The 23,251-nt window shown below is 39.9% G+C and overlaps 1 protein-coding gene and 1 long non-coding RNA gene across 4 annotated transcripts in view; one reads left to right on the top strand and one right to left on the bottom strand.

Moving 5' to 3' along the window:
• Positions 1-23,251, top strand: part of LOC133646942 (uncharacterized) — a 143,103-nt gene that overhangs the window by 89,522 nt on the left and 30,330 nt on the right. The gene's annotated exons all lie outside the window — the stretch shown is intronic.
• LOC133645813 (E3 ubiquitin-protein ligase RFWD3-like) lies at positions 166-22,493 on the bottom strand. The gene is made up of 12 exons (XM_062040701.1): positions 22,306-22,493; positions 16,153-16,412; positions 15,832-16,082; positions 15,717-15,760; positions 9,484-9,767; positions 9,290-9,404; positions 6,424-6,652; positions 6,203-6,353; positions 2,612-2,788; positions 2,311-2,525; positions 2,025-2,239; positions 166-834 (listed from the first exon to the last, which is right to left on the bottom strand). Exons 2-12 carry the CDS (start codon positions 16,410-16,412, stop codon positions 691-693), a joined length of 2,085 nt encoding a protein of 694 aa, XP_061896685.1. The 5' UTR covers positions 22,306-22,493; the 3' UTR covers positions 166-690.

Raw genomic sequence — 23,251 nt, 5'->3', positions numbered from 1 at the left:
AAATCTTTTTAACGACCCGCAGAAACCCTTGTCTACTGTTCTGGATTTTTAGTTCCTGCACTGATCCAATGCAATAAAATCTTTTACTGATTTTTATTGGTGATGTAAACTGAAAAGACAAAGTCTGTTTTTTTTTCAGAATAAGATTCACCTCTCAACGTCGCCTGTCAAGACATAAAATGTATTTATTGACTTGAAATGAAAACTAGGAATGATACATACAAACATATATATATTTACACATATACATACAGTACAATAAATGCCCTTTGGGACATTTGAAGCACTCGTTCAGAGTATTAAAGAGTAGTAAAGACGGTATTTGGTGGTGTTTTATTGTACAAACCCTAACATTGCTGAGCAGTTCAACCAAGCTGGGTGCTGCTGGTGCTGAGTTCAGGGCCACTCAGACGTCTGAGAAGGACACTGAAAACCTGTTTTTCCGCATTAAAATATTTAACAGTGAAATGTTTGCCTGGTAAATAAAGACAGGCCAACATTAAAAATCAGGACGACCGAGTCTATTTGCCGCCTCTTTGCCTCGCTTGATGGTCACATGACACGTGTGGCACACAAAAACAGTTTTTTGGTGATTTGTTTTTAGACAACATGTTGCTCAAAGGTCCCCTGACCATTTCAAAATAAAAAGGACTGAAATCTTGATTCAGTTATTGTAAACATAACGCTCGCTCACTTCCACTTGTACAGCTTCATCATCTTCTCCGTGAGCGCCACCAGGTAGTTGTCACCGCTCGCCCTGAGCGGCGCAATGTCCAGCACCGGCAGGTCGGCGGGAAGCTTCTGGAGGAGAGCGCCGCCAGCCGCCTCCCACACCTAAAGGAGTGGCGGTCAGAATTTTATTGTGAAAGCCACAGGAGGCTGAGCAGAACGAGACAATGGTGAAGGAGGAAGGTTGCGATTAGAGATGTCCGATAATATCGGCCGATAAATGCTTTAAAATGTAATATCGGAAATTATCGGTTTCAAAAAGTAAAATTTATGACTTTTTAAAACGCCGCTATAAGGAGTGGTACACGGACGTAGGGAGAAGTACAGAGCGCCAATAAACCTTAAAGGCACTGCCTTTGCGTGCCGGCCCATTCATATATTATCTACGGCTTTTCACACACACAAGTCAATGCAACGCATACTTGGTCAACAGCCATACAGGTCACACTGAGGGTAGCCGTATAAACAACTTTAACACTGTTACAAATAAGCGCCACACTGTGAACCCACACCAAACAAGAATGACAAACACATTTCGGGAGAACATCCGCACCGTAACACAACATAAACACAACTAGGGCTGCAACTAACGATTAATTTGATTGTCGATTATTACTTCGATTAATCGATTAATAATCGGATAAAAGAGACAAACTACATTTTTATCCTTTCCAGTATTTTATTGAAAAAAAACAGCATACTGGCACCATACTTATTTTGATTATTGTTTCTCAGCTGTTTGTACATGTTGCAGTTTATAAATAAAGGTTTATAAAAAATAAAAATAAAAAAATATTTTGCCTCTGCGCATGAGCATAGCACAAATCCAACGAATCGATGACTAAATTAATCGCCAACTATTTTTATAATCGATTTTAATCGATTAGTTGTTGCAGCCCTAAACATAACAGAACAAATACCCAGAACCCCTTGCAGCACTAACTCTTCCGGGACCCTACAATATACACCCCCCGCTAACCCCGCCCACCTGAACCACCTCATGCTCTCTCAGGGAGAGCATGTCCCAAAATCCAAGCTGCTGTTTTGAGGCATGTTAAAAAAAAAGAATGCACTTTGTGACTTCAATAATAAATATGGCAGTGCCATGTTGGCATTGATTTATTTTGGGTAATGCATCCAACGGGGCATCACAACAAAATTAGGCATAATAATGTGTTAATTCCACGACGGTATATATCGGTATCGGTTGATATCGGAATCGGTAATTAAGAGTTGGACAATATCGGAATATCGGCAAAAAAGCCATTATCGGACATCTCTAGTTGCGATCGTACCATGGTGGAGTTGGACGCCTCGTCTCCGGCGCACACCAGAGCCCCGCCTCCATCTGGGCTGGTGAAGATGGCGTTCTTGGTGAGGTGCTTGCAGGACGAGCCGGCGGTGAACGTCTGCACGGGCGAGCAGCAGCAGCCGGGCGGCTGGTTGAGGTCCTCCGGGGGCGTCCGGGTCAGGGCCATCAGGACGCAGCGCAGATTGGGGTTGAAGCGGCCTGCAGGAGAGAGAGCGTCACCGCCGGTAGAGAGAGGAAAAATGGCCGGGTATGCGGCGAAAGGTTCTCACTTGGTCGGTAGGTGACCAAGCAGTGCCGGCTCTCCGTCTCCACCTGGATGTCGGTGCAGCCCCCCGCCTCCAGCGGCAGCATGTGCGGCTTGTACGTGCTATCGTTGACCTGCTCCCAGAAGCAGCCGCCGCCCGGGGAGCCGGCGATCAGCCCGCCGCATGGGAACGAGCTGGACGCCGCCTTCGGGACGTAGCATAGAGACGCCACCTGGGCCCTGGAAGGAATGATGTTGGATGTTGGTTCCTGGCGTTTTGACATTGTTGGGTGTTTATAAAAAAAATAAATAAAAAAGGCACAGACTTGGAGCGCAGCGGCTCCAGCTCCTGGACATGCGTACTGGTGTCTCTGATGTCGTAGACCAGCACCGAGCCGTTGCTCAAGCCTGCGTAGACGTAGTTGGTGCTGTCCAAACACCAGCAGCAGCTCCACACGGGCTTGCCCGTGTTGTAAGTCTGAACCACCGTGTTGGTTAGCAGGCTGCAAAAAAAAAAAAAAAAACACACACATACTGGTTATCATTTGGAATGGGGACCAAGTTTTTGATCATCACTTGTGGGGAGCACCCTTTCTACAGGTTGTGGAGGCATAAAAAAAAAAAAGAGAGGTAAAATGGGCACTGCCCAGTTAGCTCATACACGTCTTTAAATCTCTGGATTGATGAAGTAATGTGCTGATCATTCTTACTGGGGACCCTGGGGAAAAAGAGTTAATATGGTTCATGGGGACCAAATTCAAATAATTTTGCATAATTCACACAAATTTATACGGGACTACTGAGGACCGTTAAAAAAAAAAAGTTCAAATTAAATATGACATGATCCTCAGAATACAGCACTACAGCTGTCCTCTTATAGGAAGTTTCACCAGGTGGAAGTGATTAACTATACACGGAAGAAGTGTGAGCAGAGCAGCGAGTGCAGTACCAGCTACAGCCCGATGAGGGGGCTGCTGTGCAAATGTCTCACACTCAAACTAACCAGTAAACATGTTTTATGGGCCAAAGCTTAAAAATCACTTAGGCATCTTCAGGATGGATCTGACTATCATTTCAAAAGGTTTCCCTTTAGGGGACCTGTTTTTTTTGTCCCCATACCGTCAGAGGTCCCCTAAAGGTGACTGTGTAAACCAGGGGTGTCAAACTCAAATACAGAGTGGGCCAAAATTTAAAACTGAACAAAGCCGCGGGCCAAGGTTGAACAAATTAACCTTTTAATAGGGACCCAAACAAGTTTTGCATTGAGTATTGAACAAGCAAGGCTTATATAACTTTATAGTGACATGCAAAATCGAGTTTCAAATAATAATAATTATAAAATATCAATGGCATATCTAATACAATTTAAATAAAAATGTATTGCCTCTTTTCTGTTTGCAGCCTTCTGAGGTAAATATCAACATTAACTTTTTCCACAGGCTAATAAATGTGAATATAATTAACAATGAATAAACCAACCATTCAGAACTTTAAACTGCTCCGTTTGCGACATACTGATCAAATCTGATGTGCCCAAGCCAGATATCTGGTGTCTTTTCCTGGATGCTAGTTCACTAATGTCGGGGCTTAAGCTTTGGGTTAAGACAATATTCTTTATCGAACAAAGTTGACCTACACGAGCTGTACTCACGACTGCATTTCATCCATTCCCACAACGTGCTGGCCCGTTCATAATTTATGTTTGAACGCTAAGAATACTTGGCCAACAGCGATACAGATTACACTGACGGTGCCCGCATAAATATCTTTAACACTGTTAGAAATATGCGCCACACTGTGAACCGACACCAAACAAGGATGACAAACACATTTTGGGAGAACATCCGCACAGTAACACAACATAAACACAACAAAACAAATACCCAGAATCCCATGCAGCCCTAACTCTTCTGGGCTCCAATATACACCCCCGCCCTCCCCCCTCCCTCCGTGCGTCGGTTGAGGTGGGCGGGGTTGGGGGGGCGGGGGTGTATATTGGAGCCCAGAAGAGTTAGGGCTGCATGGGATTCTGGGTATTTGTTTTGTTGTGTTTATGTTGTGTTACGGTGCGGATGTTCTACCGAAATGTGTTTGTCATTCTTGTTTGGTGTGGATTCACAGTGTGGCGTATATATCTAACAATGTTAAAGTTTTTTTTTAGTGTAACCTGTATTGCTGAAGATCAAGTATGCCTTGCATTCACTTCTGTATGCGTGCCAGAGTCGCACATATTGAGTAACCGGGGCCAGCAATTGTTGTACGGGACAAATAAGTGACTAGATTTCCCGGGAGGGTCACTGAAAATTGGGAATCTCCTGGAGATCTTGCAAGTATGACAATTAGCAAATATGAGAATCAGATTTGTACTGTGGCACCGCCGCTGTATATAATCGGCGGGCCAGCTCTAGTATTGATTTGATATCGGCGGGCCAGCGCTAGTGTTAATTTGATATGATCTCACGGGCCAAGTGAAATTAAACGGCGGGCCAAATTTGGCCCGCGGGCCAGAGTTTGACACCCATGGTGTAAACAGAGCGATGTCCCCATTAAGTAAGCATTGCCAGAACAAACAAACACACACACACACACTTGGTGTGTAGTAACCTGCACAGCCACTAGAGGGTGCTCATGCATCTCATTGTAGCATTATAGGATTCTACACCAATTTTCATCTATTTATCATTGTGTGACTGTTGAAAAGCATGCTAACTTTTTTTTTTTTTGTGCTAATTTGGCAACCGTTCACCTTAGAGTCATATAACTTGGTACATTACATATGCTAACTGTTAGCATTCTAACTTTTTTTTTTGCCAATTCTGCCAGCGTACATCTGAGTCATATAACCTGGCACTTGACATACCGGTAGGTTAAACTGCAAACTTTTTTGTGCTAATTTTGCAACTGTTTACCCTACAGCAGTGGTCCCCAACCTTTTTGTAGCTGCGGACATACAAACTTTTTAGGTGCTATTTTTGCAACCCATTTACCACAGGGTCATATTACTTGGTGCTTAACATGTGCTAATGTACACAGGCTAACATTTTAAAGCCAATTTTGCTACAGTAACGTTATATAACTTGGTACTTGACATGTGTTAACATGCTAACTTTTTTAGGTGCTAATTTTGCAACCGTTTACCACAGAGTCATATGACTTGGTGCTTGATATATGCTAATGTTAACTTGCTAACCGTACACCTTAGAGTCATATAACTTGGTACATGACACTTGCTAACTATTAGCATGCTAGTTTGTTAAGCTAATTGTACATTTGTACGCCTCACCGAGTCATACAATTTGGTACTTGCTGCATCCAAATCATCAGCATGCTAACGTTCGCATTTCGGTTCGACTGGCGCATTATCGGCGGCTTGCGCACATACCGTATTTTTCGGACTATAAGTCGCAGTTTTTTTTCATAGTTTGGCCGGGGGTGCGACTTATACTCAGGAGCGACTTATGTGTGAAATTTTTAACACATTACCGTAAAATATCAAATAATATTATTTAGCTCATTCACGTAAGAGACTAGACGTATAAGATTTCATGGGATTTAGCGATTAGGAGTGACAGATTGTTTGGTAAACGTATAACATGCTCTATATGTTATAGTTATTTGAATGACTCTTACCATAATATGTTACGTTAACATACCAGGCACGTTCTCAGTTGGTTATTTATGCCTCATATAACGTACACTTATTCAGCCTGTTGTTCACTATTCTTAATTTATTTTAAATTGCCTTTCAAGTGTCTATTCTTGGTGTTGGGTTTTATCAAATCAATTTCCCCCAAAAATGCGACTTATACTCCAGTGCGACTTATATTTGTTTTTTCCCTTCTTTATTATGCATTTTCGGCCGGAGCGACTTATATTCCGAAAAATATGGTACATCATTCACACGTTATTGGAGTTACCTGGTGAGTTTGATGGTGCAGTCCAGAGCGGCCGACAGGAGCAGGCTGTCGTTCTGCCTGTTGAAGCACAGACCTCGGATCTGATTGCTGTGGATGGGAATGTACTGGCTGGACTTGAGGTTGGCCAGGCTCACTTTCTTCACGCCCCAGCCTGACCAGGAGCGCACAAGAATTGCAGCGTTAGTCTGACACTGATTGTTGGATGGACAGTAAGGTCTCACCGGGCACGAGTGTGGCGTGGGGCGAAGGCTGTGAGGCCAGCAGGCAGCTCATGGCTTCGCAGTAGGACAAAACACGGCAGCCTCCATTTTGAGACACCAGCACCGCATCGAAGAAGCCGTACGGCGCCAATTTGGGTCGGTCAGGGCCACAGTGGAGCGACGATGAGGAGGAGGAGGAATAGACGGCGACTGAGCCCCTCCTAGTTTGTGCCATCTGAGCTCTAAGCTCCTGCAAGACAAGGCAAGACCAGGATCGTGTATTTTAACACTTTTTTTTATGGCACATTGGAGAAATATAAAAAACAAAACAAATCGGGCTGTCAAATTTAACAAGTTAACTCATGTCATTAATCACAAAAAAATATTGCATTGGTCATGTGCATCAGGGGTGTCCAAAGTGTGGCCCGTGGCTGATTTCTTAACGACTTGACATTTGTTAGCATTCTAATACTGGCATGTTAGCTTTTTGGCAAATTTTGCAGGTATACACCGCAGCATCAAATGTTTTGCTACTAGTACCGGTTAGCATGCTAACTTATTTTTTACCTCATTGTGTAGGTATATACCTCAGTCATATTTTGGTAGGTGATGCATGCTAACGTTAGCAGGCTAACATTTTCAACATTTTTCAGGTACACACCTTAGAGTAATATATTTTGGTACTTGTTGCTTGGTACAGTTAGCATGCTAAATTGTTTTCGCTAATATAACAGGTAACCACTTTAGTGTCATATATTTTGGTATTTCAATAATGCTAGCGGTATTTATAAGTTAAGTTAAAGTACCAATGATTGTCACACACACACTAGGTGTGGTGAAATTTGTCCTCTGCATTTGACCCATCCCCTTGTTCACCCCCTGGGAGGTGAGGAGAGCAGTGGGCATCAGCGATGCCGCGCCCGGGAATCAGTTTTGCTATTGTTAGCATAGTACTTTTAGCATACTAGATTTTTTAGCTCATATTTTTTGATAGTTCGCGCTATCTGGCCAGCGTGGTAACTCTTAGCATTTCAGTTCGGCTTAGGCTCCTCAACATTCATTCAAAATTTGAACTGCAATTGCAATGTCTAGTTCTTTGAAAACAATCAATATATTTTATTTGTTTTGAAGGTGAAAACTACTTGGTAGTTTCCACCTTAGGTAGGACTATCACAGACTATATAAACAAACATATTTGACAATCAAACCATGATTGTAACCGTCCACATTTTGTGTTATTAATGCGTGAAACTGCTACAGTATCTTAACATGCAAGTGTAGCTCCTCCTCTGGATGCAAGTGCTCCTATAGCAGGAATACAAATTCTGTATTACTACAGTATCTTAACATGCAAGTGTAGCTCCTCTTCTGGATGCAAGTGCACCTACAGCAGGAATACAAATTCTGTAATACTACAGTATCTTAACATGCAAGTGTAGCTCCTCTTCTGGATGCAAGTGCACATACAGCAGGAATACAAATTCTGTATTCCTACAAAATACAAAATCTGGCAAGACAAACGCACTGCATGTATTTTATTCATTTATAGTATCCTCATTAAAAGCGGGTTTATGTCCATTTTCCTGTTGAGCTCTTAAAAAAAGCATGATGTTTAACATTTATTTAAAGCAAACTAATTGTCCAGTCATAAAAACATTTTCAAAAATTGTCTAGGGTACACTTAATGATAACAAAAAATTATATTGATCCAGTGTTTCCCATAAACTGCCAAGATACCTGTGGTGGTGGGGGCGTGGCTATGGGCGTGGTCACCATGACATCATCGAGTAATTTGCATAATGTACTACAATGATATGATTTTCTCTAAAAAGGCTAAAAAAATATATACTTACTAATTAATAATAACAGTTTTGTTTTAAACGTCCATCCATCCATCCATTTTACAATATAATTACAACACTTTATGTACATATTTATATACAGATCTGAACATTAAGTTATTCACTGAAATATATTTATTAGTTGTGGTTCTTACAAAAAATATATCTTATAAAGTATTAAAGCTAAAATGTCTCTTAAAGCTCCGCCCCTTTAATTAGTGCATACTAAATAATTTAACTCTAGCCTTCTACTACAACCATATTATTTACCAGCAACATAAAGTGAAACAGAGGCAGATGTGTCCTGCCACAGTCAGTAACAAATAAACAGAAAACAGTAGTGGTCAAATACAAATAAGGCAACAAGAGAAGTATCCTACACTTCTCTTTTGTAATGTAAATCTGAACAGCCTATATGGGCATCTACATCAACTATATGATTTGCCTGATAAGCTGGACAGGACAAAAAAAAAAAAAAAAAAAAAAAAAAAATTGTTATTTTTTATTTTATTTGTGGCGGACGTAATTCTTTCGTGGCGGGCCGCCACAAATAAATGAATGTGTGGGAAACACTGTGATCAGCGATTAATTCTGAGTTAACTATGAACAAACTGCGATTAATCGCAGACAAATACTTTAATCGTTTGACAGCCCTAGGTTTTTTATTAGGTTTTACCTGAATGTTTTTATTGATTCCATTTTATTTGTGCTTCGATTTACTTATTCTTTTTTATCCATGTGTTTTTAGTTGATTCTTGTTAGTTTCTGCGTATTGTAGTCATTATGCTACAAAACACTTTGGTCCACTGATTATTTTCAAAGTGCTTTACAAATAAAGTTGGATTGGAAAGTAAAGAATTACAAAATAATTTTTTTTCATGGTGTCAAATAAGTATCGAGGATTGTGAAAATGTATCGATATCAACTACTGACAGCAACCCTTCCTTATTATATCAGCACATATTCATGCATGAAATGGCACACAATGTAGGACCCGGGGCCTCAGATGGAGCCCAAATGAGAAGATGAAAATGAAAAAGTGATACCTGGAGTTCCTGTTGTGCTTGTCCATACTTGTTGCTAACCACCTGGAGTTTGAGTTTGTACTGAGCCGATTCGAGTTCGGCCTTCCTCCTCAGAGATTGCTCCTCCTCCAGGACCCTGCACACACACACACACACACACACAAACTGAGCAAAACGCGGTCACCTGCAAAGCAAAGAAAAGCAGGTGTACTCGCTTCTTCAGGCTCTCGTGCTCGCTGTTGTCCATGGCTCTCAGCTTGGGAGCGTAGAGCCGCAAGATGTCGGAGCGCTTGGCCTTCTTGTTGCACTGCGGACATTTGCCGGCCGAGCGCTGAGCTGTCAGCCAGCGGTGGATGCAGGTGTAGCCGAAGAGGTGTCCGCAGCGCAGAGCAGCGATGCGATGCTCTCCCGCCGTCGTATAGGCCTCGAAGCAGATGCTGCAGGTGTCGCTTTCGCCCTCCTCGCCCTGGGACGCCTGGGGAGGCGGGGCGGCGGGCGGCTGAAATGGTGAATTAGTGCATTGAGAAACAGAGTCACATGACTCGGCACGCAAAAGATGATGCAGGAACTATTGACAAAAGACAATATTATAAATGTCGTAAGTTGTAACTTTACCAAGTTCTTAAAAAGTTATTATACATAACAAGTAGGGCTGGGCGTTTAAAACAGTATCATTATATATTGTGATATTTCTTTGTTGACGGCCATAATACAAAGTAAAAAATATCAAGCAAACACAATGAGATGGTGCATTGTTGTTTGTACGGCGCCATCTTTTGGGATTAGTTTACTCTTGGTGTTTTTTTCCCCCCCCAACCGGAGCACCATTCAGTCTTCAAGCCGTCCATAGCGTGTCTACTCGTATGGCTACTTCAGCACACCAAGCAACGTTTGTAAATTTTGCAATATAACTAAAACTATTCTCACTTACTAAACCGTCCCATGTGTGAAGTCTGTAGTAGTGTTTAATGCATATTTGTATGTGCTATTGTAATGAAACCAAGCTAGTGTCATTAACTAATATGCTAACATGTTTACAAATATCTGTGTTAGTATTATTAACTTACAATGACATTTTTTTGTATTGTTTCAGTTTCACAAATTCCTAAGTAAATTCACGAAAACGTCACCGTGGAGTTATTGAGTCTATTTAGCTGATTGGAGAGCTAGCTACCGCAGCCAGTGGGTCCATGACGATGACTTCTGTTTTGTTTGATCAGCCGTTTTACTGCCGTGTTACAGACACCGTTTGGAAACAATTATGGTATGTAAATAAATAGTAGTCAGCAAGGCTGTGAATCATTGGGCACCACAGGATTCGATTATTGGGGGTAACGATTCGATACAGAATAATTTGTCAATTCAAAATCAATATTTTTTTAATAACATTGGATGCAAGTTATATGATTAACTCCATTCCTCCATAAAAAAGCTCTGATAAAAGTCTATATTACCTAAACTAAAACAGTTTTTTGTTAAATAAAATTCCACCCAAACATTCAATAAAGTCAAATACCCAACACTTCTCTTTTCTAAAGTAAATCTGTACAGCAGATATAGATCTTCTACATCAACAATAGAATTTGTCTGAGTGGCTGTACAGGACAGATTTAAGGAAAAAATATAAACAATAAATTTTTTTTTTTTAAATCAGTTTTCGATTATTTTTTTTACACCCCACTAGTAGTCAGACTAATGTGCTCTGTAAATGATGCAAGGCGCTCGTCCCCACCAAGACCGCTGATCCCAAACCACCTTAGCCTAACTTCCTGCCACTATACCTGCAGAAAATAGTTCCTCTCAGGTTTCTCTATGTTTACATTTTCACACTTTGCACTATTTTATTCAACTTTATTAAGCATTTCTTACTTTAGTGGTGTCCAAACCGCTTTGGGCTAAAAAAAATGTGGTCGAGGGCCGAAAGCATGTAAAGTAACTCTATGCATGTAAAGTGATATACAATATATATGGCAGTAATATATATATATATATACACAATATATATGGCAGTAATATATATACATATACACACACACAGTATGTACATATTATATTAATATAATGGATATATAATTAATATAATTGGATATTAAGAGTATGTGAAAGTTTGACTCATACCTTGTTTACTTCCGTGACGACCTTCTTTAAGTTTTGTAATCAATCAGAAATAACAAGCAGCTAAAATGCACCAAACATGGATAAGTGTGGAGTTTGTTTTACATTTTTCCCATAATGCTTTTTAATGGATTTAAATGGGTGTAATGATACGATATGATATCCACAAATTATGTTATATGTGTTATGTATGACTATGTCTGTTGGCATTTTGTGTAGGTTAGATTTTTTTTTTTGCACCATGACCAGTGAAGGTTGTTTGCATTGGGTCATACAAGTAAATACTGCACTTGACCCAAATCAAAGCATGATAAGCTGTCATAGACCTGATTTACTCATATTGTCGACAAGATGGTGACAAATTCTAACCTGACTCTCGCCAGATCCTTGTAGTTCGCTGAGCTCTACACAAGGATTTGGGACTTCTCAATAGGAGATGTATTTCAGAAGGCGGGGCCTTGTAAAAAAAATCATTGTATGTGATTGGATAAACCACTTGTCTGTTGTCTTGAATGACGAGCTACTTCTACCACTCACATCGAAATCACCCAGTGACCAGTGGCGTGCAGTCACTAGAGGCAGGGGAGGCACGGCCTCACCTGCCATCATGGAAAGAAAAAAAAAGTAAAAAGAGAAAAAAAAACATTAAATTGTTATATGTATCCAGTGATTATACTAAAGTTATTTTCCATTTAACTTCACCAGTTTTAGATTATTTTTATTTTCACATTTGCCGTTCAAATACTGAGAAGAGACGGTGCGGTGATCAGCAGCCAGTTGAGGCACATCACTGCGTTGTGCCTCGCCCTCAACATGGATTGTGCACAATGACTCGGCTAACTGCTGGCCTGCTGTACAGTGAGACCGTATTGCTATATGAATTATATTATACATTTCCATAGTTTAGTTAGCTGAGGTATATAATGTACAGTGTATTTTGTCAACAACTGTATGTGTGTAACGTATTTTTAGTGCTGAGCGATCATAAAACTGCTGCCAAGACACACTGTGTGAGGCTCGTCTCATAACCCCGCCTCCTGGTGCCGGTTAACACTCCCGCCGCAGAATACATCGCCCGACGGGAGCGCCACACCAACCAAAGCCCACACCCAAACCCTCCACGTGCAAGACCGAATCCACCCAAAAAAAGTCACTTAACAAGAAGCCAAAAAGTGCAAAAACAACAATGCTTGCGCGGCCGTGAACAGGGACACAACATTAGGTACACCTGCAGAATGCAGCGCGGATTTCATATTTCATTCATTCACAACTCTCCCGCATTTATAAGTAAAGGTAAGACCATAATAACATTTTTTAATTAAATGTGCTTTATTGTTTGCTACAGTTTGTAAGTGTAAAGTTAAAGTTAGGTTAAAGTACCAATGATTGTCACACACACACTAGGTGTGGTGAAATTTGTCCTCTGCATTTGACCCATCCCCTTGTTCACCCCCTGGGAGGTGAGGGGAGCAGTGGGCAGCAGCGGCGCCGTGCCTGGGAATAATTTTTGGTGATTTAACCCCCAATTCCAACCCTTGATGCTGAGTGCCAAGCAGGGAAGAATGCTGGTATGAGCTTTTAAACATAACCCGTTAACTGCTGCCAATCAAATGGTGAATAAGATACTCTTTAGGGTTCATATGTTTGTAAATCTGACTGTGATGAAGTCAGTGCCTCACCTGACATGAACGTCACCGCACGCCACTGCCAGTGACGCTGAGAAATCCAAAACAGAACAGCTGACATATAGGATAACGACAGAGTGAAAAGTTCATAAATGACTTCAAAACCATTCTCTGTTCATCTTTTAAATAATTAATATTCAATAGATTGGACAAAACAGTTGCAATAGCAGAATTAATGTCAGCACACGACTCCTCGCTGTGTGCCGCCATTGTTGTTTGAATCAAACAGTCGCTTCGGCGCTACGTCACATCTATGAAATCCCGCCCGGCGATCCTGATTGGTTCATTACTTTTTGCTATCTTGAAGGAGTTTGCAATGCCCTCAAGCCCAGATTCTTGTGTGGAGCTCAGCGAACTACAAGGGTCTGGCGAGAGTCAGGTTAGACCAATCCTCATTAACCCCATGACGTCTCGCGGGCCACATTGAAGACGCAGGCAGGCCGCACATGGCCCACACATGGCCCGCAGGTCGTAGTATGGACACATCTGTCTTTCATATTCCTTATTTAGCACTTTCATTTTGGGAGCTTATTTTTAAGTGTTCAATGTGATTTTACAATTACGTTTTACATTAAGTGTTTCCATGCTTGTGTTGACATTTCCTTTCTGCCTTGATAGCTGAGGGATTATTATCAGAGGAAGGCTACATGTGAAATAAAAATGTTTACGTTTCACCCTTATTTTCCATAGGTCATTAAAAATATCAATAATTATCGATAATGACCGATACGAAACACTTAAAGGCCTACTGAAATGAATTTTTTTTATTTAAACGGGGATAGCAGATCTATTCTATGTGTCATACTTGATCATTTCGCGATATTGCCATATTTTTGCTGAAAGGATTTAGTATAGAACAACGACGATAAAGATTGCAACTTTTGGTATCTGATAAAAAAAAGGCTTGCACCTACCGGAAGTAGCGTGACGTAGTCAGTTGAACATATACGCAAAGTTCCCTATTGTTTACAATGATGGCCGCATGAAGTGAGAGAGATTCGGACCGAGAAAGCGACAATTTCCCCATTAATTTGAGCGAGGATGAAAGATTTGTGGATGAGTAAAGTGCAAGTAAAGGACTAGTGGGGAGTTGAAGCTATTCAGATAGGGAAGATGCTGTGAGAGCCGGGGGTGACCTGATATTCAGCTGGGAATGACTACAACAGTAAATAAACACAAGACATATATATACTCTATTAGCCACAACACAACCAGGCTTATATTTAATATGCCACAAATTAATCCTGCATAAAAACACCTGCGTGTTTGTTATGCTAGCTCCTAGCTCCTCTGCTAGCTCCTAGCTCCATAGAACACGCCAATACAATTCAAACACCTGATCAACACACACAATCACTCAGCCCAAAAGACCGTTTACCTAACCCAAGGTTCATAAAGCTTATATATTTTTAAAAAGTTACGTACGTGACGCGCACATACCGTCAAGTTATCGAATGTTTAGCAGCCAAGGCTGCATACTCACGGTACCTGATATTCAGCTGGGAATGACTACAACAGTAAATAAACACAAGACATATATATACTCTATTAGCCACAACACAACCAGGCTTATATTTAATATGCCACAAATTAATCCTGCATAATAACACCTGCGTGTTTGTTATGCTAGCTCCTAGCTCCTCTGCTAGCTCCTAGCTCCATAGAACACGCCAATACAATTCAAACACCTGATCAACACACACAATCACTCAGCCCAAAAGACCGTTCACCTAACCCAAGGTTCATAAAGCTTATATATTTTTAAAAAGTTACGTACGTGACGCGCACGTAGGTACGGTACGTGTTATGCTAGCTCCTCTGCTAGCTCCTAGCTCCATAGAACACGCCAATACAATTCAAACACATGATCAACACACACAATCACTCAGCCCAAAAGACCGTTCACCTAACCCAAGGTTCATAAAGCTTATATATTTTAAAAAAGTTACATACATACGCAAAAAAAAGCCAAAGCTGCATACTCACAGTAGCACGTCTGCGTCTTTGTCATCCAAATCAAAGTAATCCTGGTAAGAGTCTGTGTTGTCCCAGTTCTCTACAGGCGTCTGTGTATCCAAGTCAAATGTCCTCCTGGTTAGAGTCTCTGTTATCCGAGTTCTTCCATCTTGACTGCATCTTTCGGGAATGTAAACAAAGAAGCGCCGGCTGTGTACTGTTGTGGCTGACTATGTTCGAAAAATACGTCCATTTCGCACCGACAACTTTCTTCTTTGCTTGCTCAGCTTCCTTCTTCATAATGCAATGAACATGATTGAAACAGATTCACGAACACAGATGTCCAGAATACTGTGGAATTATGAAATGAAAACAGAGCTTTTTCGTATTGGCTTCAATGTGGAAGGCATACCCGTGTTCGCCGGGCTACGTCACGCGCATACGTCATCCTCAGAGGCGTTTCGAACCGGAAGTTTAGCGGCAAATTTAAAATGTCACTTTATAAGTTAACCCGGCCGTATTGGCATGTGTTATAATGTTAAGATTTCATCATTGATATATAAACTATCAGACTGCGTGGTCGGTAGTAGTGGGTTTCAGTAGGCCTTTAATGTCGTGTTCCAGTTTCCAGGCGTATCGCCCTGCCTTCATGATAAGATATTTTGACGTCAAAGAAAAACAAGTAACATTACCTGGACGCCATCAGGCTGACCTTCTTTTGTGTCGCCATCAGCAGCTGAAGACAAGAGCAGGGAGAATGGAAGATGATGTGATGCCACGTTGAAGGCCAGGGATGACATCACTCACCATCAGCTTCTTGTACTTGTATGTGATCATCAGAGTTGTCGACACTCGGATTAGTGGGCGGGGCAGGTGCCACCGTTTCCACTGCCTCCGCCGGAGCAGCTGGCGCCGCTTCCCCTTCCTCCGACGAATCGCTGACCTCAGTGCTGCTGGACTGTTGGTCGGGCGCGGCGGTGGGCACACGCAGCAGGAAATACGGGAACCCTCTGGAGGACGCTGCGTTCTGGCTGGAGTAGTGCACCCTGAGGCCCTGCCTGGAGCAGCCAGGCCCAGCATGAGGCACAGCAAAAATAGCAGTGTCGAGCATTACAGACGTCGCCGTACCTGAGCCTCCTCCGTGCAGACGCTTGCGCCTCCGCCGCCGCCGCACCGCGGCCCGCCCTCCTCTGACTGAAGGCCCAGGTGGCAGGAAGTCTGAGCTGCTGACGAGACGCCGCTGCCCCGTCGCCATCGTCCTCCTCCTCCTCATCCACTTCCGTACTGCTGCCAGAGTCTGAGCTGATAACCAGGGCTTCTGCGGCAGAGGCGCTGTTGTCGCTTCCTGCTGGAGCCTCTGGCTGGGGGTCAATCTCCATGGCCTCCATCTGCACAAACAAATATATAAATATCAGTTACCAATATTGCCTGAAAGCATGTCAATTCAAGTCATTCATTGGTAACTGGTCATGTTACTGTGCTCAAGTGTTGGAACGATACCAATATTTTGGTACCGGTACTAAAATTATTTCGATACTTTTCGGTACTTTTCTAAATAAAGGGGACCACAAAAAATTGCATGATTGGCATTATTTTAACAAAAAATCATGTTTCTTATTGCAGTTAAGTACTTAAATAAAATAGTGAACATACTAAACAACTTGTCTTTTTGTAGTAAGTAAACAAACAAAGGCTCCTAATTAGTCTGCTGACGTATGCAGTAACATATTGTGTCATTTATCATTCTATTATTTTGTCAACATTATTAAGGACAAGTGGTAGAAAATTAATTATTAATATACTCGTTCATTTACTGTTAATATCTGTTTACCGTATTTTTCGGATTATAAATCGCAGTTTTTTTTCATACTTTGGCTGGGGGTGCGATTTATACTCTGGAGCGATTTATGTGTGAAATTATTAACACATTACCGTAAAATATCAAATAATATTCGAGGAAGAAGATTTCATCGGATTTAGCGATTAGGAGTGACAGATTGTTTGGTAAACGTATAGCATGTTCTATAGGTTATAGTTATTTGAATGACTCTTACCATAATATGTTACGTTAACATACCAGGCACGTTCTCAGTTGGTTATTTATCCGTCATATAACGTACACTTATTCAGCCTGTTGTTCACTATTCTTTATTTTAAATTGCCTTTCAGATGTCTATTCTTGGTGTTGGATTTTATCAAATAAATTTCCCAAAAAAATGCGACTTATAACTCTAGTGCGACATATATGTTTTTTTCCTTCTTTATTATGCGTTTTCGGCCGGTGCTATTTATACTCCGGAGCGATTTATAATCCGAAAAATACGGTACTTTCTCTTTTACCATGTTCTGTCAACACTTCTGTTAAAATGTAATAATCACTTATTCTTCTGTTGTTCGATACTTTACATTAGTTTTGGATGATACCACAAATTTGCGCATCAATCTGATACCATGTAGTTACAGGATCATACATTGGTCATATTCAAAGTCCTCATGTGTCCAGCGACATATTTCCTGAGTTTATAAACATAATTTACATTTTAAAAACACGAAAGAAGATGTTGTGATGCCAAAAAATATCGACGTAATCATAGTAGTATCGACTAGATACGTGTCTGTACTTGATATCATTACAGTGGATGTCAGGTGTAGATCCACCCATGGCACTTGTTTACATTGTGACGCCGGTGAGCTACGGTGTGTAGTGAAGCATGTTTAGCTATTCCTCGTCCTGCAGGGATGATACCTGTAAGAAACTTCCTTTATTTGTCGCCATGGAGACCAGGATTAGTGATTTAGAAGTCGCTAAAACACTGCAGACGGCGGACGGACGTTAGCCGCTAGCTAGCTATGTCTTAAAGCACCTCTTACTGAGGGCGTTTCAGTGTTATAACCTCACCTTTATCGTTAGTTTTTAAGCCAAAATGCGTCCATTCTCCCTTTTCTGTCTACACACTGTGTCTGCTTGTAAGTACTCAGTGATTGTGTGCTACCGAACATGCTCGTCTGCTCGTAAAACCAGGAATGTTACGACGTGACTTCGACACGGGCGCGGGGAGACTAGGGCAGATGGTGGACACCTGGTCCGGTCAGTCAAGCTCCAAACAAACACTTCAGTCATCGAAAGGCCTATCACCAAGCTGTGCTGCGTCCTGGAGGCTGAGGGCTGACTGGTCAGTCATGGAGACCAGATCACAAGACACGCACAAGGGACGTAATGTATATACTTTATTTCCTCTCAAGGCTTTGCCTTTTGTTTGTTTATTATGGAATAGGCTCCTTTTTTTGCATTAAATTAATGAATGTGATTGAGTCTGTAAAGATCAATCAGGGGCCGGTGTGTAGGAGCCAAATAGAGAGTCATACTTGAATCTATGATTATTTTATTATTTTTGAGTGATTGATGTGTGTATGTCAGTGTGCACCCTTTGCAGGTGGTGAAAAGTTCCCACGCAGGCCTATAAGGGGCAGGAGTGCGCTGGGCGCGTGATTGGCAGCCGGGCACCAGCATACCGTCTTTGACCTCAACTGTCTGTAGTCCTCAGCTTTATATAGGCTAACATTTATTTTGTTTCCCGAGTATTCTGTTCCTTGATTTTTGTAAATAAAACAATCTTCAATTGCGCCGCTGGATCAGTTTGAATTAGTGGATGCATAGCGGGAAAAGGAACAATACGTGACAAGGAAGGCTGTTTATGGTGTGAGTCAGACAAGATGCCCGCGCCACAAGTGGAACAAACATTTGAAACAAAGGGGTTATAGGAACAATCACTTTCAGTGTTTTATGCCACTTTATAGATAGATAGTACTTTATTGATTCCTTCAGGAGAGTTCCCTCAGGAAAAATTATATTCCAGCAGCACTGTACAGAATTGAGATTGAATTTAAAAAGTAAAAAGTAAATAATGGGGGTATAAATGGAAACAGAATAGAAAAATATTACAATAAGAATAAAAATAAAAAGCAACAATGAGAATAAAAATGTAACAGTAAAATAAGAATATAACAAGAGAAACTAGGCGGTAGTGACCATGTTATGAAAAAGTATTGTACTGTTATTGTTTTGAGGCATGTTAAAAAACAATAATGCACTTTGTGACTTCAATAATAAATATTTTCCATAACTTGAGTTGATTTATTTTGGAAAACCTTGTTACATTGTTTAATGCATCCAGCGGGGCATCACAACAGAATTAGGCATTATAATGTGTTGATTCCACGACTGTATATATCGGTATCGGTAATTAAGAGTTGGACAATATCGGAAATCGGTAAAAAAGCCATTATAGGACATCTCCAATTTCTTTAGCTTGATACATTGAAAATTAACCCCAATGAGTTGACTGATGAACATTATCACATCATTTAGTCAGAAAATATAAATAACGACAAATAAAGATAGAATACTACTAACCGCGACGTAAGTGTAAAAAAACATTATGATTTGTATAATTTCAAAATGTTCGTCTATTAATCGATTTAAACTATTATATAGGGCTGCAACTAACGATTAATTTGATAATCGATTAATCTGTCAATTATTACTTCGATTAATAATCTGATAAAAGAGACAAACTACATTTCCATCCTTTCCAGTATTTTATTGAAAAGAAAAAAAACAGCATACTGGCACCATACTTATTTTGATTATTGTTTTTCAGCTGTTTGTACATGTTGCAGTTTATAAATAAAGGTTTATTAAAAAAAAAAAAAAAGTTTAATTAAAAAAAATTGCCCCTGCGCATGCGCATAGCATAGATCCAACGAATCTGTGACTAAATTAATCGTCAACTATTTTTATAATTGATTTTAATCGATTAGTTGTTGCAGCCCTACTATTATACAAACATGGGGTCTGGTTCAAATATAGAGATGAGGGTCTTTAATTTGACGTGCTGTTGTACCATACCATACCAACTTTATTTATAAAGCCCTTTAAAAACAAGCACAGTTGAAAAACAAAGGGCTGTACACCACAAAGAAAAAGAGGCAAAGGACAGACTACAAAATAACATTTAAAACAGAAATAAAAATACACATTGAAAAAGCAAATATAAATTACCCTAAGAACAGTTTGTTAGATAAAAAACAGTTTAATAGTTAAAAACAGTTAAAAAAGTTAAAAGCTAAAAACAGTTTAAAATCTCATGCTGGGTTAAAAGCCAGTGAATAAAAATGGGTTTTAAGTAGGGTCTTAAACATAGCCAAAGAAGGGGCCTGTCTCACATGATCGTTCCAGAGTTTGGGACCCGCAACAGAGAAGGCTCTGTCCCCTCTGACCTTGCGATTTGTTTTGGGTACCTCCATGATCTGCTGACCTGAGGGACCGGGTGGGGGCATAGAGGTGGAGCAGCTCAGAGAGGTACGGTGGGGCAAGACCACATAAGGATTTAAAAACGAGTAAGATAATTTTAAAATGGACTCTAAAAGACACAGGCAGCCAGTGGAGGGAGGCTAAAACAGGAGTAATGTGCTCTCTTTTTCTTGTGTTTGTTAAAAGTCGGGCAGCTGCTGTTGTTGTACTCTGTCTCAAAGTGTTAACATGTGCTCAATGTTTCCTTACCATTATTGCTATTTTGTCTATTACCATTATTGCTATGTTGTCTATTACCATTATTACTATGTTGTCTATTACCATTGTTGGCATTTTGTCTATTACCAATGTTGGTATATTCATTATTCCTACATTGTTGATACAAATTATTGTTACAGTGTAATAATTATTGTTACCTGTTGTAATGCCACTATGATACAACATCTGTATTATAATCCTTGAACAAAGTAAGAGTGAAACTCATGTGAATAATCACTGAATGGAGAACTGGGGGTGGGATTAAATAAGTGATCTTCTTCCCACTCCCTTTCAGGCAAAACTGGACAATCATGCATTACATACTATACATTACCTTTTGCGCTATATTAATTTATATTATTATGTGTTGTCAACTTTGTACTTTTTTATGTCATTGCCTGAAATAAATAAATAATGAATGAAAAATGAAAAAAAATGAATGTGCTTGTTCTATTTTTAAACAAAGAAAACAATCGGAAATTCTTTATTCTTAAGTTACCTTTGAGACACTCGTGATTTAGGGCTATATAAGTAAACATTGAATATAGGGGTGTGGGAAAAAAATCGATTCGAATTCAAATCGCGATTCTCACGTTGTGCGATTCAGAATTGATTCTCATTTTAAAAAAATCGATTTTTATTTATTTATTTTTTTTTTTTAATTAATCAACCCAACAAAACAATACACAGCAATACCATAACAATGCAATCCAATTCCAAAAACAAACCAGGCCCAGGAACACTCAGAACTGCAATAAACAGAGCAATTGAGAGGAGACACAAACACGACACAGAAAAAAACAAAAGTAGTGAAACAAAAATTTATATTATCAACGACAGTATCAATATTAGTTACAATTTCAACATAACAGTGATTAAAAATCCCTCATTGACATTATCATTAGACATTTGTAAAAAATAAAAATAAAAAAAAAGAACAATAGTGTCACAGTGGCTTACACTTGCATCGCATCTCATAAGTTTGACAACACACTGTGTCCAATATTTTCACAAAGATAAAATAAGTCATATTTTTGGTTCATTTAATAGTTAAAACAAATTTACATTATTGCAATCAGTTGACAAAACATTGTCCTTTACAATTATAAAAGCTTTTTACAAAAATCTACTACTCTGCTTGCATGACAGCAGACTGGCGTAGATCCTGCTGAAATCCTATGTATTGAATGAATGGAGAATCGTTTTGAATAGGGGAAAAAAATCATTTTTGAATCGAGAATCATGTTGAATTGAGAAAAATAATCGATTTTGAATCGAATCGTGACCCACCCAAAAGATTCACAGCCCTAATTGAATAGCTGTCCTAATATTTGGCATATATATCACAATGGTTCAAACATTTTCCATGGTGTTTTTTTTAATTATATTTTGCATTTGAATTTTTTTGTCGCGTCCCTCCCATCACTTTGTCATGTGTCTTTTGAGAATGTTTTTTTTACAGGGCCATTCATTTACTTATGGTGTTTTGTTTCGGCTGGTTAGTAAACTCTCAGGTTGCCGTCTTTAGAGGTGTCAACAATAATCGTCAACAATAACCGAATGTGAGCAAGACCAGATTGCAAGTTTATACATTTGACGGCTCGTTATTTGGTTAGCTGCTAACTTGTAACTGTTAGCTACGAGCTAGCTGCTAACAACAACATGCGCGCTGCTTGTGCTTGCTAGCATGTTGACGGGCACTTACTTACCGCTCAGGGCGTCCAAGTTTCAACATCTACCGGAGCCGCTCAGTAGTGGAAGTCAAGACTGGAAGAAATCTATCCTGCGGATCATTTTGTTGTTAGCTTCTAGAGCAAAGCGGAGGGAACCTTGAATCTCCCACACTCTCCACTTCTTCTTATTTGGTTGTACTGCCGCCATGTTGGCAAAGATGCACACCACCACCTACTGTACCGGAGTGTATAGCACTTACTTTACATTTCATTAAAAATAATAATAATGATACGACAACATACATATCATGATAATTAGGGATGTCCGATAATGGCTTTTTTGCCGATATCCGATATTGTCCACCTCTTAATTACGGATACCGATATATACAGTCGTGGAATTAACACATTATTATATGCCTAATTTGGACAACCAGGTATGGTGAAGATAAGGTCCTTTTGAAAAAAAATTATAAAATAAATTAAGATAAATAAATTAAAAACATTTTCTTGAATAAAAAAGAAAGTAAAACAATATAAAAACAGTTACATAGAAACTAGTAATTAATGAAAATGAGTCAAATTAACTGTTAAAGGTTAGTACTATTAGTGGACCAGCAGCACGCACAATCATGTGTGTTTACGGACTGTATCCCTTGCAGACTGTATTGATATATATTGATATATAATGTAGGAACCAGAATATTAATAACAGAAAGAAACAACCCTTTTGTGTGGATGAGTGTGAATGAGTGTAAATGGGGGAGGGACGTTTTTTGGTTTGGTGCACTAATTGTAAGTGTATCTTGTGTTTTTTATGTTGATTTAATAAAAAATAAAAAATAAATAAAAATTAAAAAACCATACCGATAATAAAAAAAACGATACCGATAATTTCCGATATTACATTTTAAAGCATTTATCAAAATACAACGATTATCATTAGAGATGTCCGATAATATCGGCCTGCCGGTATTATCGG

The sequence above is a fragment of the Entelurus aequoreus genome, linkage group LG03 (genome assembly GCF_033978785.1).
Source record: "Entelurus aequoreus isolate RoL-2023_Sb linkage group LG03, RoL_Eaeq_v1.1, whole genome shotgun sequence".
In the NCBI taxonomy this organism is placed as follows: Eukaryota; Metazoa; Chordata; class Actinopteri; order Syngnathiformes; family Syngnathidae; genus Entelurus; species Entelurus aequoreus.
Note: the sequence above shows the minus strand (reverse complement) of the source record. Positions and strands in the feature narration are given on the sequence as shown.